Source organism: Hippocampus guttulatus, chromosome 19, assembly GCF_054856545.1.
Source record: "Hippocampus guttulatus isolate MCC_2025c chromosome 19, RoL_Hgut_1.0, whole genome shotgun sequence".
Lineage (NCBI taxonomy): Eukaryota > Metazoa > Chordata > Actinopteri > Syngnathiformes > Syngnathidae > Hippocampus > Hippocampus guttulatus.
This window is the reverse complement of record NC_141279.1, coordinates 1,767,751-1,786,272: the sequence shown is the minus strand read 5'-3', so window position 1 is coordinate 1,786,272 and position 18,522 is coordinate 1,767,751. Positions and strand designations below refer to the sequence as shown.

Here is an 18,522-nt window from a genome sequence, read left to right as displayed (position 1 = left end):
CTACGATTAAAAAAAATAACTATACTTATGCCATCTATATTTATTTATGTTTTTCTGTTTTTAATAAATTATTTTTTTTAATGTCTTGAATTAGTAAAAAATCGCATTTTTATTTTTCACTAATGAAGTGTTCGGCGAACGTGCATATGAACTGGTTGGGTTCAGTACCTCTAACAAGATTAAGAACCACTGCAGTGGAGGGAAGAGAGGAATTAGAGTCCTTAGAGTGGGTAACTGTGGTTTGCACTCAGAATGTCGACAGGGCGTTCCATGCCAAATCACCCCGTGAGTTTAACCAAGCCGAATTAGATTTGAATGAAACTTCGTGTACTTTTCGATAGTGACGGCACAACACAAATTCTCAAATTTGAGATCAATCCGAGCAGAAGTTTGGGAGCCATGGCCTGCCGAATTTGACATTTTGAGCAAAAAGAGGCGTGGTCGCCTTCCTTTGAAACCTTATATCACAAGAAGTAATTCGTCAATCTTCACAAAACAGGTATTTTTGGAAGGGGACGTAAAGTTAAAAAGTTTCAGAGATGTATTATTATTTTTTGTCTAGCAGCAATAAGGAGTCTTATACATCCTCTGAGATATTTATGATAGAAATGTACCAAAACGTGTAAATCTTTATTTTAATCGTGCTTCCATCATTGCTAAATTTACAGTTGGTCACAACTACTATAGGACCGTCAGATCATCTATTTGGAATTTACGTGAAATTGGTAAGATGGTACCAGACAGTATTCATGGCACATTTTAATCGTACGTGCAGAATTAGATGGATGCCTTATCTCATTTTGAATGGAACTATCTTCAATAATGAGTGTAAAATAACACCTCGTCAATGGCTGAATTCAGTCAATTGAATCAAAATGTCACATGGGTTTTCTGTTACATGAACTGTGCCACACTTAATATATCTTTTTATTCATCAGATGTGGTCTGACATCTGTGTTTTTTCCGAGAGAATTAGTCGGAAAAAGGATGACAAAAAAAAAATAAAGAGGGAGTCTTTTCTTTTGGCGTTTCCGTGGTATCTACAGACCATGTTACCTAGCAACATGCGGAATATGACACTAACACACTCACAAGTATGTATCAGCAGACATCGTCATCTGGTCACTGGCTCAGTGATTGGTATCGAGAGAACAACAGTGTTCAAATGCATGTGCCGTTCGTCTGTAGCTTTTTTTTTCTCACTGAAAGCTGCCTCTATGAATCTACTCTCTGTCATTTAAGTTTCTATGGCAACACTTACTTAACGCTTCATTGTGTTCCATTGAAGTATCTGGTGGAATACAAACACAGATGGGCTGAGCCAGTCCGAACCACGAGTGCCTTGCTCATGAGTTACTGAGATCGAGATGAGACCAATATGATAGTTTTGTCGAAAGTGGGTCAGTGACGATGACAACACCCCACCTCCTACACCAAGCCATGTGCTCTGTCTCTTCTTGTAACCCCCCTGAGCAGATGGAGCCCTGCTAGTGTAATCTCCCGCCGATCTGTGTGTGCAGGTTTAATTATAGCTTACCTTTATGCCGGCAAGGACAGCACAAAATGATTCTTTCTCCCAGGCACTGGCAATTTGACCTGGTCTCGTTGATGTTTGGATGATGACTTCATACAAATTTGAGCGTTTGCTGTGGGTTTGAAAAGAAATGTCATGTTCAGACGACAAAAGTCTGAGGTGTTCAAAACATTGCTCTTCGTCAACACAGGCTCAACTTTTTCGGGTTGTTACCACACCCGCCAACAAATTCCCAAGCTGTGCGAGGCGTGCATTTTTTACTCTTTCATTCCACAAGACGTACTTGTACGTCTTTTTAAAATTAGGCCCCGCCTACCAAGGACGTACTTGTACGACTAAGTCTTTTTTTTTTTTGCGTCATAGAGAGGAGGAGGGTCTGATGCAATCTGTGAATGAGAATAAGCTGTTTGCATTGTAAATCATGTAAAAAGGCGACCCGTAGGTGGCAGTGGTGCCTCACGTGCTTGAAATGCATGCTTTTACAAAAAAGTCTTTTTCTCCGTTTTTTTTTGCCCAGGAATCGCCATTTCCATGAAGTTTTGCCATTTTGTAATGCCAATTGCTGAAGAATGGAAAAAGATTAAAAATATTTTAAAAAAGAATGTTTTTTTTTCTGCTGAAAGCAGAGAGTCCAAACTTTATTTTGGTAGGCTCCATGTTTATATAGCGTTAGAACCAAATATTCTGTGGGCCTTGCAAGATCAGTCAAAATCCAGTAAAACGCTGGGATTGACGGGGTTGCTCCAGTGAAAATGGCTGGGATTGAATGAATTAAATGCTACGGTGGTTTATGATCATTAATAAAAGGAAACAAAAACGTTCAAATGAAGCGTTCTGGGCTCCCAAAGCCGATGTAGCAAATGGCTCAATCCGATGTCTTACGGGAAGTCGCGCCCATAATTGTTTCGACATCAGAGCGCTTAGGAATAAGGTGGATAAATCGATGAATGTAGAAATTGGAGTCGTGAAGGATGAACGATAGAACTCTGAGGCAGTGGCACAAAGTAGTGAAAGAGAGACAGAGTTATAGAAGGTGGTGAGTAAGAGAGTGAGCCAGCAGAGGGGAAGTGTGCGTTGTTGGCCAAACCTTGCTTGGGTCCCTCCCTCTCTCTCTCTCTCATTCCCTCTCTTGCTCCATGCATCAACAGCCGTTAAAATGTCGGCTCTATAGCTTGTCCTCTGCATCGCTTTCTCTCCCTCTCGGCCATCTGTCTTTTTTTTTTCCAACCATAAGAGGAAACCACATTTCTTTTCTTCCTCTGCTTTTTATACCCTCATCACCCCCGTCTTGTGTTTCTGCTTCTCTCTTTTGCTTCGTGGGAAAGCTTTGGTCTTTTTCCAAGGTTCTTTCTTCACAGCCATTGCTTCTTGATGTTGTTTGAAGACGAAGGAGAGAGGTAATCTGCTAGCTTTTGTTCCTTTGCTGTAGATCGCAGTCTTCTTTGAAGTCAATGGAATTTAAACCATGTCATAGAATAATGGATTCAAGTAAATGGTTTCCAAGGATAGACTTTTTAGTATTGGCGTTCCATTTAGTAAAAGCTCTCTATGGCGAAATTATGAAATAACCGTAATGGGAGTTTGTTTTATTTTTGTGTGTGCATCGCCGCAGTAAGATACGCTGAAGCTGTATAAAAAGGGGATTTTCTGTGGAAGTGTGACTCAAATTTAATTCGGAAGCTTCATGAATTGACTCGTGTCCCACCCCAAATATCCCCTCACAAGATGTTAAAAAAAAAAAAAAGACATCCATACAAATATACATACTGTGCTGATCCAAATCATGTGCGCTCTATTAAGATGAGAGTTAATGAACATCATCGTCATGGTTTGTGATCATCAACAGATCCTATAGTGAGTCGCTACAGTTCTAAGCCAAGTCATCTCATGTCATTGCTGAATGGATCACAGCTGCATAGGCCAGATACTTGCTTGTCCCCGTATTGTTCTTCCCAGAATGTGTGTCACTGATGAGTTAATTTTTCAGTTAATTAGTACATTTTTGGTCGATGCTGCTTTTGGGACTTCTGGATGCTAAACATATCATTCAGTACCAGCCAATTCTGGACCAAGTCTGAAAAGACGTTCAAAAACGTGTATGGGAGTGAATGAGTTAATAGGTATATCTGTTCTATTTTATAGCATGATAATGGGAAAACAAGCGTTCATATCCGCATGTGTGGCTTCATGTTCAAATCAAATAAAATGTTCATTCGGATATGAACATGCAGGTACTTTGTCTCGTCTTTCCACGTTGGGAGGGTTGAAGCTATTGTTTTGTTTTTATGTAACGGCGGTTATTTTAAAAGCATAATAAGGTCATCCGAATCCGACTAGGACCGACATTGGTGAAAAAATGATCATTGGCCGCTCACCCTAGCACAATGGGCAATTTCATACAAGGACTCCTTTGGTTGTGAATTGTGCAAGCCTCTATCGCATGCTGAGGCTCCTCATACTATATGTCGACCTTATCACTTTCGCACAAAAGATGGCGTGTCAGTCAAGGAAGAAGCAGGTTGTTACAGAAAGAGGACGTGGGTGAGAATAAAGATAAGAAAATGGGGATATATTGAAAAGCGGGGCTTGCTCCCATTCATTTGAATGTAACCGGCGCAGTTTGTATGTCGCTCGCATCTATTTTTAGCACAAGCTTCACGATTTCATTCACAGTGACATATAACATCATAAACACGGTTAAGTATTGTTGTAAATCATGTGCACTGTATAAACTGTATTTCGGTCTCTTGGGGTTGCGCGGTGGGCAGCTGGTGGCTCGTTCACTCACAACCTGTAAAATGGATTTTTTCGCCTGTGCAAAAGGTTCCTTGCATTTTGATTTGCTATAATTTGCGATGTCTTCACATCGTGTAACTGCGATTCATATTTTGACTCGAAACCCGGCCACTCGAGGAATCTTACGGCAGAACCCCGCACTCTGTGAGTTCCGCCACAGCGCTCACTATTCGGCGGCCTTGACATCACCTCGAGCGGTTGCTCGTATTTAGTTTCATACAAATCATCATCTTTTTGGCGTATTTAAATTCTCTCCTTTCTGACCACCTCGTGTGAACCACGTAGCATGTGCATTACCGTGTTTAATGTGTGCATTGAGTTCCTCTTGTGTCCGTGAAAGACAGAGCAGCTGTGTTTTGACATCTCTGGTTATTTAGTATCAGAGCAATAAGAAGATTACAGTACAACCTGTGCATGTGTGTGTCATGGAAAGCAGCTGTTTTAATGTGACCCACATAGAGTGCCCATTAATTCAGTTCTCTCTCCTGTCTGCCACACGCCAACTACATTATTATAATTCTTTTTTTACATCGGAAAGGAAAAACTGCAATTCTGAACAACGACCAAAGACAAATGTCTATATGGTTTTTACATCGTGACTGTCTACATCCTGAACATGAGCTACTTTCATGTCGCGTCTCTCAGGGGTGTTTCCTGTTTGCTTGCAAATGACCTCAGATCCTCTTGTGATGTTGCTGCGTTAAAACAAGACTGCCTCCCAAAAAACTAAATATATCATCTCCATCCACACCAGTTACTTTAACCAGATTCAGTTTCAAATGCACAGTAATAATAATGGAGAACTGAGGAAACGATGAATCATATGTGTGGGTTGTTGAGTAGAGTGCACTTAGCACCGACGTTCACTTCAACCTCAAAATTGGTTTTCTCGCCGACATATAAATACGGTACTGAAAACAGGTGAGTGAGTGAGTGAGTGAGTTAAGGTTTATGTGAAACTAAGTTTCATAAAGTGGGATCATTATTTCATTGAACCACATGTTGAAACATTGTTTCATGAAAACATACATCCGTGTTGCAAAGTTCCCAAAATACAATTGATGAACTGGAAATAAATCAATGTTATCAAGAATACATGACTTTCAGACTACTGCTCCACAAAATACTGTAACATATTAACTCCCTGGGCTACCGAGTAAACTGTAGACTAGAAATATCTGTTGACAGACAGAAATAGAGTCGCAGACACACACACACACACGCGCGCGCACATACACACAAACAACCAGCATGTCTGCCTCCCATGGGGTGTATGAAGGCGGGGTCACAGCAGTCGTGTTCCTCATCGCTTCATGACAGACTGACCTTGTTATGTAACCATAAAATCATAGCAACAGCCACCCTCGCTACACATACTCACAAGTTGAATAGTGTCCAGCCTTCACATAAACAACAGTGCTCCTCCTAAGTGATGTAATGGGATAGAACGATCTCAAATGAGCAACTGAATATATCGCTGCAAATATGAAATGTTTGAAGACCCTCATCATGCTAAATCAACCTTTTTCCCCCCCATATTTCCGCCATGTTAAAATGCTAGTTCCTCACTAAAAACACCCCCAAAGTGGTGGGGGTTTTTTTTTCCATTCACTCATCTTGGTGGAGCATTCCTGCTCATTCCGCCTCTCTACGCACCAAGAACCAAGAAAAAGCTCGGATGCTCACTTTGTGATGTCACAAGGTGCAATTTATTCAACATGCACCGCTTCATTTTTTTTTTCCCCCCCCAGGGAAAGTTTACTGAATATTACAGAGGCTTACAAAAACAAATATATTCTCTGTAAATAAATCCTCTGTCCTATTTATGAATACTTACGTGGTGAGACTTTAAATAGGTAAACGTTTTCAATGCGGTGTAGTAAAAAAAAAACACTCACACAAATACTGGAGGCTGCTGCCAGTTGCTACAACAGGGAACAAACGGAATAACAATATTATAGTATTAAAGTGAGTATTTTCCTGTTTACCTTCGTCTATTCCAGCAGCGCTGTATCAGAATCCTTGGCAACTAGTTAGTTGTTCACGCTACAGTAATTTCTACTTCGGCCGTTGTGATCCATGACCTTTTGACAAGTCTTGTTTTAGCTTTGTAGCTTCAACTGCCCTGTTGAGCCGCGTGATAAGTGTTTAGCTCGCCTAGCTTGGCGGTAATAATGGTCGTTCCGTGTTGCCAATTTAAAGTTGGATGTCTTCGTCCTCAAAAACACGTAGAAGCGCCTACTTTGTCTGTCCATCAATCCATTCGCTTTTGCGCCATTCTTAAAATATTGCGACTAGTGAGGACAGCTGGTAAATATTGCGCACTGGAAGTTCACCGTTCGCTAATGGTGGCACAAACGACACCTCCCCCAAGTTCAACCAACCATATCACTATCACATCACGCAATTGCTAGTTAACATGTCCACGTCTTTCACGGTAATATCAATTTCAATTTCATTGAACACTCAGCCCTATCAAGCACATAGTATTCAAGACAAATACAACAGTTTGCAAAAGAAAAAATATGTAAGTCACCAAATTAGTGTACTAAACATAAGAAATCTTGCATTGCCCAAAACTGCTGTTGTTGACTTGTGGTACTTCCATTGTTGCGGCCGTTGGATTTAATTTTATTTTATTATTCATTTATTAATTATTTTTTTTGAGGGTGGGGGGGTCGGTGCCGAACAAAAATGCTGTCCATGAGAACACAGCGCACTGGTCCATGAAACAATACAATACATCTTTGTTTATATAGTGGTTTCACAACAGTTGCAGCTGTGATAAAGCGCTTCACAGAACATTGAACATAAACAACATTTAAATGAACTCGATTACAATACAATGTATGGTTTCTGACCCCAAATTATCACTTATTGATTTAAAATTAGGGTTTGTTACTAGTTGTTGAAACTGAGTTTGGTTTACTTGTCATCAATAATGGATGTGCACGTCACCATTTACAGTGTAGCTGTGAAGATAAAATGGAGATGTTGGTGCTGTGTTCTTTCTGATTGATGGATTGTGTGTATTAAGTATGCAGCATCAAAGTGGAGTATACTGCCTTTGAACTGTCAGACTTCCTCTTTTCATTCATTTATTCATCACTCTGGAGCTCCCTCTTCCCATCTCACCTTCGTCTTGCTGTGACTGTTCATGTCTCCATTTGTGCTCCTCTTGTTTTTTTGGGCGGTGGGGGGTGGGGGGTGATGCAATTTCTATTAAGGCTGTGTCTATTTCATATGATTCAAAGGTGACATTGAGTCTACAATGACTTTCTCGTTCTCATAATAATGCTACTTAGTTGCGAGGGTTGCCACAAATGATTATTTTGCCAGTCCGACTGATCAACAACAGTTCACATTCGTACAATAAGAAGTGGATCATATGAAGTTGGCGCCATATCGCAGCAGCACGCAGCTGCTCTTATATAACCGTCATTAGCTTACAGCTTGAATTCTTCAAGGTATGGACAAAAAAATAGCAGATAATTAAGATGCACTCTGCGAAAGAATACTAAAATAAACACGTACTGTTTTTTTTTTTTTCAAGGACTGTGTATTGGAACAAACTAGGTATGTTTTGTTTTATTGCGCTGCCGTTAAGGGCTTGTGGCAAATAGGTCATGTTGTTTTACTCTGGGTACTGCTACATCTGAGTTTTTAAATCTATCAATCTACGTGTGGTCATGAGTGCCACTGAGGTTGTATGTGTGTGTTCATGCTGTTTGATGATAACCACCGGCGTTTTGGTTGTTGGTAGACGTCGGTTCACTGACTCAGGCCTTCATAATCCATAGTAGACGCTACAATATGTACCAATAACGTACCAAACAGTGTTCCATGTTACGTCAACCACACATGGTTGCCTATGCTTCCAGACAGGACAGTCACTTCGCAGAAATGAAATCAGCTACCAGCCACAACGTGCTTCCTTTTTAGATGCTCGTTTATCAAAGCCGTGTTGTCAAAGAGGTTTGCAAGCTATTTTGTATTGGGTGAAATGCACCCAAACCTTCGGACTATGTAGCGAATACGCATTAGCTATGACCTTACCCACAATGCTTCTGTTTACTTCACGGGTGACCCGTATAACCACGACTGTGCATGTACGTCGTAGACAGGCATACAGCCAGCGGGAGAAGCAGGAGGCAAGACAGGTTCAATAGAAAACAAAGCGCCAAATAAATAAATACACAACTAAACAAATCATCTTTAATTGTCATTGTTGCGACTATTCGAGTCATCTTGGTTGCCCTCATTGTTGTCTAATCGTTGACCAAGTTGTGTTTTCTATTTTTTCCTTCCTGGGCAGGCGTTTAAGCCGGTGGTGGGTAAGAGCCTGTTGTCATCAGTAACAGCGGTGGAGTTCCTACTAGACCGGCATCTGGATTTCCTATCTGACCATTCAGCCTACCAACCATACCAGGTAAATAATAATCACTAGACAATTCATGACTGTGTTGTCATGGTGTGTTGGCATGACTCCAAGAGGAAGTGACCAAGACAGCTATTATTTTAATTCTGTTTTATTATTATTATTATTATTATCAGTATTATATTATACAGTGGTACCTCTACTTACGAAATTAATTGGTTCTGGAAGAAATTTATTGACTAGAAATGATGTAAGTAGAGACATGTTTTTCATGTAAATGCCCTAATCCGTTCCAAGCCCCCCCCCCCCCCCCCCTCCAATTCAGACATAAATGTTTTCTAAAGCATAAAAATGCATCTAAATATGGAACAAATCCTTGTTACAATTAGATAAATGCACAATGAATGAGAGTTGTGCATAATGTAAAAAAACAAAGAATAAAAATGATGGTCAAGTCAAGTCAAGTCAACTGTATTTATAGGGAACTTTCAAACAGCCATCGCTGCATACAAAGTGCTGTACATGGAGCAATGTAACATAAAAAAAATTCATTCGAAGAGACTTTCGTACGTCGAGGTACCAGTGTCGTATGACTAGCAGGACCACTGCGAAAAAAAAGTAGAAATTTTCATCTGAGAAATATGGCAATGCTGATAATATATAAATTATGTAATGCATAATGCTACACTTTCAGTCAGTCCCCATAAGCAATCACTACAGCAATCCAAAATAAAGGAAAGTGGGATTTTTACTCTCTTCCTGACACATTCAGGCTCACACATTTAAGCAGCAGGCCGGGTTGACCCCTTCAACAGTGACTTCATTGTACAGTTTATGCCAAACAGATTGTAGCCCCCCCCCCCTCCAACCCCCTCCCTCATAATTCCTCGCTCCAGTCTTCCTGACCAACTGGAAAAACAGAGAGAGGAGTGGCCACAGTTTCATTACTGTGTGTGTGTTTGTGTGTGTGTGACAGCGAGTGTGAGTAAGAGAAGGACTGTTTTTACAGCTCTGAGGGGTTCAAAGGTCTCCAGAATCGGCAGCTCTGTGGAGTGGGCAGCAGTGATTTAGCAAGAGGAGAGTCGGTGCGTGTGTGCTTGCGTGCATGCGTGCGTGTGTGAATGTGTACATGTATTTGATGTGAGAGTGAGCAAATGGCAGTAGAGGATACAAACCCTTACTGCTGACTCAATAATTTAACCAGGCACGCACGCGCGCGCACACACACACACACACACACACACACACACACACACAATTTGAAAAACAGACCCCAGCATACGCATGATATTTTTTTTCCTCTTTCCCAAACAGCTGTTTTCACTTTGTCAGTACACTGAGGGCAACAATGTTAGCAATAAAAGTCAATGTGTAACATCTGAACAAACTTCAACATGATACCGCATGGGCTCTCCTCATCAGTAAACCTTGAGAGTCCAGAGGATTTGTTTTGCGTCGTCGTCTTGTCGCTCAGGGACGAACTGCTCAAGCTTCAAGTTGAGCAGTCATCTGTTAATGCGTGAATGCAGATCATTCATTTACTGAAACAGAGGAACAGTCTTCAAGCCACTTGAACACTTCCACTGCGTTGCCACTGGATTTGAACACACTCCACTTTAGTTGCAAACACTGGCATACTTTAATCCGTATAAATATAGTTTGACACTTTAAGCTATAACTACCGGTAGCTTTACTGTGAGAACTGTGTTGTATACACAAAATAGTATACTGTGAGTCAGAGAAGAGTGAAAGTGGCACACAACCCCATAAAGTACACGGTTGTTTTGTTTGCAGCACATTAACTGAACAGTAAAATGTTGAAAAAGCGGCAATAGGAAACTGGAAACGATCGCTGACTGCCTATTCCGAATGATTCCATATTTTCAAAGGCAAATAATACAAATATGAATACTACGTTTCACGCTCCAACTCGAGCCATCAAACGAATGTTTTAGTAACTGCATTGAAAATAATTATTTTATTTTGAAAACTGCGATTACTTCGAGGAGACAGAATGTTCTCCCTCTTCCAAAAATATCAGAATGATCAGGCCAAATCTGTTGTTTCAAAAATAAGGGCCCTTAATCAGTCAGCCGATTAAGTTAGCCAATTTTTTCTGCCCTTTAAACATTGGTCAAAATAATCTGACAAATAGCCGATATTTGCCGATTGTTTTATCTTTATGTCGTCGTTTTTTTGCCGGCAGAAGTTGCTACTGTCGTTGTGATGTCACTTCGCCCACAAATGGTGCGTTTATGAGCTCGTACATTTGAGCACTTTGCTTGACATGCTCATTACAACGGATTGAACTGCAACACTCAACAATAAAATGCATTCATTGTATTCATTACGCCATTATATCTTATCTGGTAGAACAGGCTGTTATATAATCAAATAACATGTTTGTTTAACACAGTTGAAGCATGTGCAACTGATTAAAGGAAGTCCAAAGATTTTTTTTTTTCCGTATCCCCGCACACTCTCCTGGCGCTCTCTCCAAAACTGGAGATGTGTAACCCACCAGGATTGTCAAAAACATTAGAAAAGGAGGCCAACTTTCAACCAACATGTTTCATAGTGCATATTGAAGCCTTGTTATGGCTACTTATGAAATTAATTGGTTCTGGAAGACATTTCTTAACAAGAAAATGTTGTAAGTAGAGACGCGTTTTCCATGTAAATGCCCTAATCCGTTCCAAGCCCCCCAACATTCGGACATAAATGTTTCCTAAAGTATAAACATGCATCAAAATATGTAACAAATACATGTTACAATTAGATTATTGCACAATAAATGAGAGTTGTGCATAATGTAAAAAAAAGAAAAACAAATAAAGAATAAAAATGAATCCAAGGACGTTTGCTTTTGTTGGCTTTTAACAACGCTTCGAAAATGTCCAAGGCAAACATCAGCATAGTGAACGATCCGCAGACTGGTGAACACTTTTTCTGGGTGATTCACATTTACGTAAAACTATCCGAACGCCACATGGCCCGAGGGGCGATAGACGAGGACGCTGCATTGACACATATCTATCTACACACATAGACACGTACAGCAGAGGTCCCTCTGAGCCAATCGGATACCAGGATGATGCTCAGTAGTAGCCAATGGCAGAGCAGCTATAAGAATGTTGCGTTCAGGAAACTCAGAGCTAGAGCTGTGAGTAGCAGCCCACACTGTATTTTTACCTTTTGTAACTTGAAATGTGATTTGCAAGAAGAGGCAGTATTTTCCTGTTGAGGTGTTTCATAACTTGAACATTTTTTTATGAAGAGACGTTCGGGTTCGTCAGTAGAGGTACCACTCTATTTACATGGGCCCCGGGTCCATTCACAACTGCGTTGGTTGCGTGCCAGGAACCGATCCGCTCCAAACTACATCATTGTATGGCTGTATTTTACACCGAGAAGAAAATACCGCATGCAAAAACTTGCTTTTGTTCCGAGGTTCGACATGGACACATTTCATTTTAGATGCGACGGCGAACACCGTGTGGCGCTATTATCAATGGTGAAAACACAACAAGCGGTTTAAGTAGGGTTTCGCTTTAAATGCTTGTTTGCCCGCTATTTAACCCTTTCAGCCACCGCGGTTAACACAGTGGACAGCTTCTCATGCTAACGGTTTGCAGGGTGCATGAAAGGGTTAAAGACGCTAAATCAGCCAGCGCAATTTGACTCCGTTTTGCGAAATCTCATTGCGCAAGAGAAAATCATTAAATTTGTATCTCCAGCTGCACGGCAATTTTCTGAGTTGGGCAAACATAGTCCTGGTTGCTTTCACATCCATTTGCGTACGCAATCAAGTTTGCAGCTGTTTCTGCACATGCAAACCTTTTGTAAATTAGGCCCATTGTCTTTCAAATGCAGCTTTGTTTTTCTTGGAAGAAACGCGGTGGCCTACTTGATTATTTATTTATTTATTTGTTTGTTTTTACTACGACCGACATGTTTGTTTACAGAGGCATTGGCGGATGTCTCCCTGAGTTTCAGAGTAAAACAAATTCCTTCAGACTTTGACAGTCATTGTGATTGTTTTTTTTTTTTTTCTCTCACTGCGGTCTGGTACCCAATGTCAAATGGATCGGTACCGGTACACGGCCCAGTAGTAGGGGACCGCTGTGTCTGAATATGCCTGAACCGTCGCAAGTTATCTGAGGTCTTGTGTGAGAGTATGCACGACAGGGCACTTAAGATGCATATTTTTCTCAACAAATTTTGTTCAACAAAGTTAAAAAAAAAAAAGACTTCAGATGTTCCACTTACTTGACCGTTGTTCTGTGATTTTGGTCAGACATAGGGGTCAGACATTCCATGTCTACACAGTGCCCATAATAAAACATAACCTTGAAAGAAAGTAGACTTGATTTGCAAATTGGCAGACCAGTTCTGATGATTGATTCTTTTATTCAGGTCGGACAATTGCCAATTGACCAACCTGAATCTTGGCACAGCTCCGCTGAGCAAAATCAATATGTCGCATCACTGCGTGAAAAACAGATTGAACTACTAAAAAACTCTTTCTGCAAAAGAAAGATATCAAACTATTTTGATCCTGTTCTGACAGAGAAGGTTCATTTTGTGAAACAATTCAGGCGCATAATGGTCTTGTAATGGTTGAGAATTATAACTGGCTCAGACTGGGTTCGGTTCACAACAACAGACTGTAAAAGTGCACAAAATATATGTATAGGATACTGTCTTCCACAAGGCCACATTCCAGTCTGCTATTTTTAGTGTGTAAGCTTGGTTTTAATTTAGAGCTGAACAAAGATGAGAAAGTAGAACACTGCAGAGGGAGAGACACTCACTGGCGGGTGAAATGAAAGCCAGACTTCACCCTAATCTTTTCTTCCTGCCACTCGCATCCTCCCAGCGCTTTCTTGAGTACGACAGCTTTACGTTGTCATTTGAATTACCTGAAAACTGAAACGCTGTTTGACAAATATGACTTGGCTTGGCTTTGATGGCAATTTAACATTTCCGTCTGCATTTTCCAGCTACTGGATGTATCAGCAATCAGAAACTTAGGATTTGTTAAAGCCATCAACTTTTCATACAATATGACCAAAACGATTGGAACATGTGACTCAGAAGTTTTGTTACCCTATTAAATGGATTACTGTATTCCAACAATAAACATTGCCGATTGTCTAACCTCAATGTTCAAAGCCAAGAAAATAAATTGGCCTTGCTTTTCCAATACTTTGAGGGGAGTACAAGTCATCCTCTTGCAGCTCACATTGTACATTCATCCATCCATTCATTTTCCGATCCGCTTTATCCACACAGGGGGGGGGGGCGTGCTGGAGCCTTTTCCAGCTGTCTTTGGGCAGTATGCGGGGGACACCCTAAACCGTTTGCCAGCCAATCTCAGGACCACACAAAGACGAACAACCATTCACGCTCACATTCACACCAAGGAACAATTTAGTGTTCCATTAACCTGCTTTGCATGTTTTTGGAATGTGGGAGGAAACCGGAGTACCCGGAGAAAACCCACGCAGGCACGGGGAGAACATGCAAACTCCACACAGGGAAGCCAGAGCTGGAATCGAACCCAGTACCTCCGCACTGTGAGGTCGACACGCTAACCAGCCCTCACACATTGTACATTCCGGGTTTTTTTGGGGGGGGGGGCCCCATTTATCCCCATTTTCATTCGGTCTATTTAGTTTCCATTGTTTCCACCTTCACCACTTTTGGCCGAGGTTTTTTTTCCTTCCAATCCTCTATGATTCACTAGTGGTTCATAAACTTTAATGCCATGCTAAAGTAACCATAATTGAATCATGGGCACAAAAAAACCCCCCATCTCCATGTGGTAATTGTGGTTTGGTTTTCTTTTGGGTGCTGGGTTCTTTTCATTATGTGTCACCGTCTTTATTCTACTGGCATCGATAAAAGTATTAATAGATTCATTATTAGTGTTAACTGATAAACTATTGAATTGTTTGAATTGTTCGTGGCTGTTTGTGGCTTACCAAACCAAATATTGACTTTATTTTATATTTCAGAAATAACTTCAGTTATGCGGTTAAAATTGATAATGCTTAGCAACTTAAAGGCCACAATTTTTTTCATCCCTGCTATTTGGGATCTGTGCACTTCTGCACCGATAGACGACGTTGCAGATGTGTTTTGAAACACATTGACATGTCATGCATTTTTATGTTTGTCTTTTAGGATGAGGTGGACAGTCAGAACCCAGTGTTAAGAGATAATCCTCAGCTTCATGAGGAATTGAGGGGTTGGCTCAAAGACCAGAAAGTACAGGAAATTTTTATGCAAGGTAAGATGCGCGAAATGGGCGTTCTATTCATAAAACCTGTGTGCTTCACAATATAATTTTTTTTTTAATGCAAGAAAGGGACTATGTCTTTTCTTTTTTGCGAAAATATTACTGAACACACTATTTGTCGATTTCAGGTCCCTATTCATTGAATGGCTACCGTGTGCGTGTATACAGACAAGACTCGGCCACCCAGTGGTTTACAGGCATCATTACACATCACGACCTCTTTAGCCGAAACATGGTCGTGATGAATGATCAGGTACACACCGATCCATCCATTATTCTATCCCGTTTATCATTTCACCTCAAATTGCAATATGTGTTCCTGATGAGCGGCCTCATCCAACATATTTTGAGCAGTCATTCAGATCTACGTTTTCATTTCAGGTGCTCGAGCCTCAGAATGTGGATCCATCCATGATTCAGATGACTTTTCTGGATGATGTGGTTCACTCTCTACTGAAAGGCGAAAACATCGGCATCACCTCCAGACGAAGGTCGCGATCCAGTCAGAACAACAATTCTGCCCATGTGAGTATCCCCCGCCTACATCCAAAGCTGTTTTTTTATATAAAGAATTCCCTAGTGAGAGAATGATATACAGTACTGTAATGTATACAGCTGTGAGAAAAAAGTGCACGAGCCCTTTGGAATAATAATAATAATAATAACTATTATCAGATCTTTGCACGAATTGATGGTAAAAGTTTAAAGAATACACAAGAGCGGGAAAGCGAATAACACGAAAGCAATTTTGTTTCCATGGTTTTATTGGACACAACGTGCAAAGTCTCATTGCAAGATGGAAGAAATATGAGAAGCTTTAATAACAGGTAGAGCTTTTTTGGCAGCACAAACTGAATATTTCCTTAAGTTACAGAACAGACCTACGCAACGGTCAGGAGGAATTTTGGACCATTCCTGTCCAAAACTGTTTCAGATTAACAACGTTCTTGGGATGTCTGGTGTGAATCGCTCCCTTGAGGTTGTCCTAGAGCTCTTTAGTTCAAGGCGTGGTGTTATTTCTTCACAATAAAGTGTGTTTTCACTTCTTTCTATATTTTACAGTATTTTTATTAGCCATACACACCCATAAAATAAGGTAAATATAATAATGTTGTTTCAGGCCTGGAATGTATGAATTGCATTTCCATTTACTTCATTGGATATGTTTTGGTTCACAACCAGGAACACAGAATCAATCTGTAAACCTAGGTTCCACTGTAATTTCAAAGGGTTCCCATGCTTTTTATTTCACCTGTATGTACAGTACATTCTTTTGTGTGTGTGTGCGTGTGTAAGAAACCTTAATTGGGCATAAGAACATTTTTAAAAAGCCAATCGGTTTGTCTTTTGTCTTTACTCTTTTGTTAATATGTTCATCCTCGAGCGATTGCCAAATCTTTTGTTGCACAGAGTTACAGACTAAATTTGAGTTGTGTCTGTTGGAGGTTCTCCTCAGAAAGTGTCAAGACTAAAAGCTTAAAGTGTGATTTTTGTTCAGACTGAAATTCAATATACTCACCATCCCAGTGCCCAAAAGTGATTTTCTGCGATTAAGGATTTCTGTCTTTTTTTTTTTTTTTTTTTTTAATCCGAAAGGACATTTACACCATCACATTACATGGACCGCCTGCCCCCCCCCCCCATTAAAATAAAATGACTATAACTAATTTAAAACCTGTTTGAGGTTTCGTTAACTAAAATTGTCACCTCTAGAAATGAAAAAATATGTGAGTATGTTTATTAAGTATTGTCTGCGACTAAAAAATGGCTGCCAAAAACAACACTGGTCACATCGGCTTGTTATTTCGTCAAAAGTAAATTGGTTTATCTTTACAATAAACACGTGGCCATTGATTCATTGTTTGCGCTGCCATTACAAATGTCTTTATCCGACATATCCTTTTCGTTCATTTCACTCGGTTTGTCTTTGTGCGTGTGTGTCAACTTTGTTTACATGTTAAAGATGGCGGGAGGGAGAACCGGCGGCACCACCGGCAACACTCAGGTACCCCCACCGACCCACCGTCACGACTACCCAAGCTCTTTGCATCCACTTCCACGCTCACACATGCCGCTTTATTGACTTCATTAGAGAGTTACAATGTTGTCGCAGCTCGCTTTATTTTCCTCCTGTCTATAAACCCCACGGTAGTGACGCAAGGTGAATCAGGGTTAACCGTTTAAACGGTCCTTGTAACTCTTAGTGTAAATGTGCTTCTTGTGGCATTTCATTTAATCGTCCAGTAGCCAGAATACAGCGAAAAAGTTCAGCGTGGGGTGACGACTTAGGTCAGACTACTATTGTTGTGCGTTGTTTGAAAAAACAAACATCTACCAAGTATCAGTTTGCCAATTATGCTACACAGTAAAGAAAAAATATTACTCCGGGGACGAGGTGTGCTTACGATTCTGACTATTCATTGTTTGACCCAAAAGGCTTTTTTTTTTTTCATGTTAATTAATGACTTATCCGGGACAGTTTATCCTCGAAAGAACCTGCTCTCTAAATCTGTCGTCAAAGGTTGCTCATAGCTATCGATGCGGATCAGAAAGTGCTTGGCTCAGTAATGATTGGCATGCGCACACAATAAGTGACATGATGACAAATACGGGTACCTCGAAAACACAAACTTTGCAGAAAGAACAGTACATTCAGACTGGACAGTATCATGAAGGGTTCAGGTCCAGCTCCGGCCTCCCTGTGTGTAGTTTGCATGTTCTCCCGGGCCTGCGTGGGTTTTCTCCGGGTACTCTGGTTTGCTCCCACATTCCAAAAACATGCTTGGCAGGCTGATTGAACACTCCAAATTGTCCCTAGGTGTGAGTGTGAGCGCGGATGGTTGTTCGTCTGTGTGTGCCCTGCGATTGACTGGCAACCGGTTCAGGGTGCCCCCCGCCTACTGTCTGAATGAAGATGGCTGGGATGGGCTCAAGCACCCCCCATGACCCTTGTGGTTGAGGATAAACGGATCGGAAAATGGATGGATGGATGGTTATTTTTGGTTATGTCTGGATGCTGCTTTTGCTAATGAAGGACGTTTCCCACTTTTACAGAGTCACTATACGAGAGCCCAAGCAAACAGCCCCCGTCCAATTATGACATCATCGGGCCCCAACCCGAAAGGTTCCCAAGGTGCGCTGGCCTCCCAACAGCAGAGTCCATCACTGCAAAGCCAGCAAACATCCAGCCAATCGCACCATTCGCCCAGCGGCAGCGCGCGGGAACAGAGAGAACAGCGCAACTCTCGCTCATCCCGGAGAAAAGGATCAGATAGCAGTGTTGCCGAGGAGGACAGGGACAGGAGAGAAGAAGCTGTCGGCAAAGGTGAGGCTCTCACTCTGCCGAGCCTCTTTTGCCTTTCTGATGTCTCTCTCTAAGTGCACATATGAACAAATCAGAAACAAGCCTGGAAAATGGTGAAATATCGATTTCAAGGAATGATGTACTACACATACCGAGAAAGGTGCTTTGATATGATTTGTTTTTTGTCCAAAGATTAATACTTGAAT

General features: G+C 41.0%; 1 protein-coding gene across 2 annotated transcripts in view; it reads left to right on the top strand.

The window, feature by feature from the left end:
* Positions 1-18,522, top strand: part of jmjd1cb (jumonji domain containing 1Cb) — a 79,893-nt gene that overhangs the window by 38,334 nt on the left and 23,037 nt on the right. Inside the window, exons 1-7 of one of the 2 annotated variants that reach the window (XM_086138231.1) lie at positions 2,670-2,931; positions 8,646-8,759; positions 14,898-15,003; positions 15,141-15,265; positions 15,394-15,537; positions 16,976-17,017; positions 18,067-18,337. In XM_086138231.1, the coding sequence (XP_085994357.1) occupies positions 14,997-15,003; positions 15,141-15,265; positions 15,394-15,537; positions 16,976-17,017; positions 18,067-18,337 (589 nt within the window). In that variant the 5' untranslated portion in view covers positions 2,670-2,931; positions 8,646-8,759; positions 14,898-14,996. Of the gene's footprint in view, positions 1-2,669; positions 2,932-8,645; positions 8,760-14,897; positions 15,004-15,140; positions 15,266-15,393; positions 15,538-16,975; positions 17,018-18,066; positions 18,338-18,522 lie in introns of those variants that run through there. The other variant, XM_086138230.1, reaches the window with a different exon arrangement.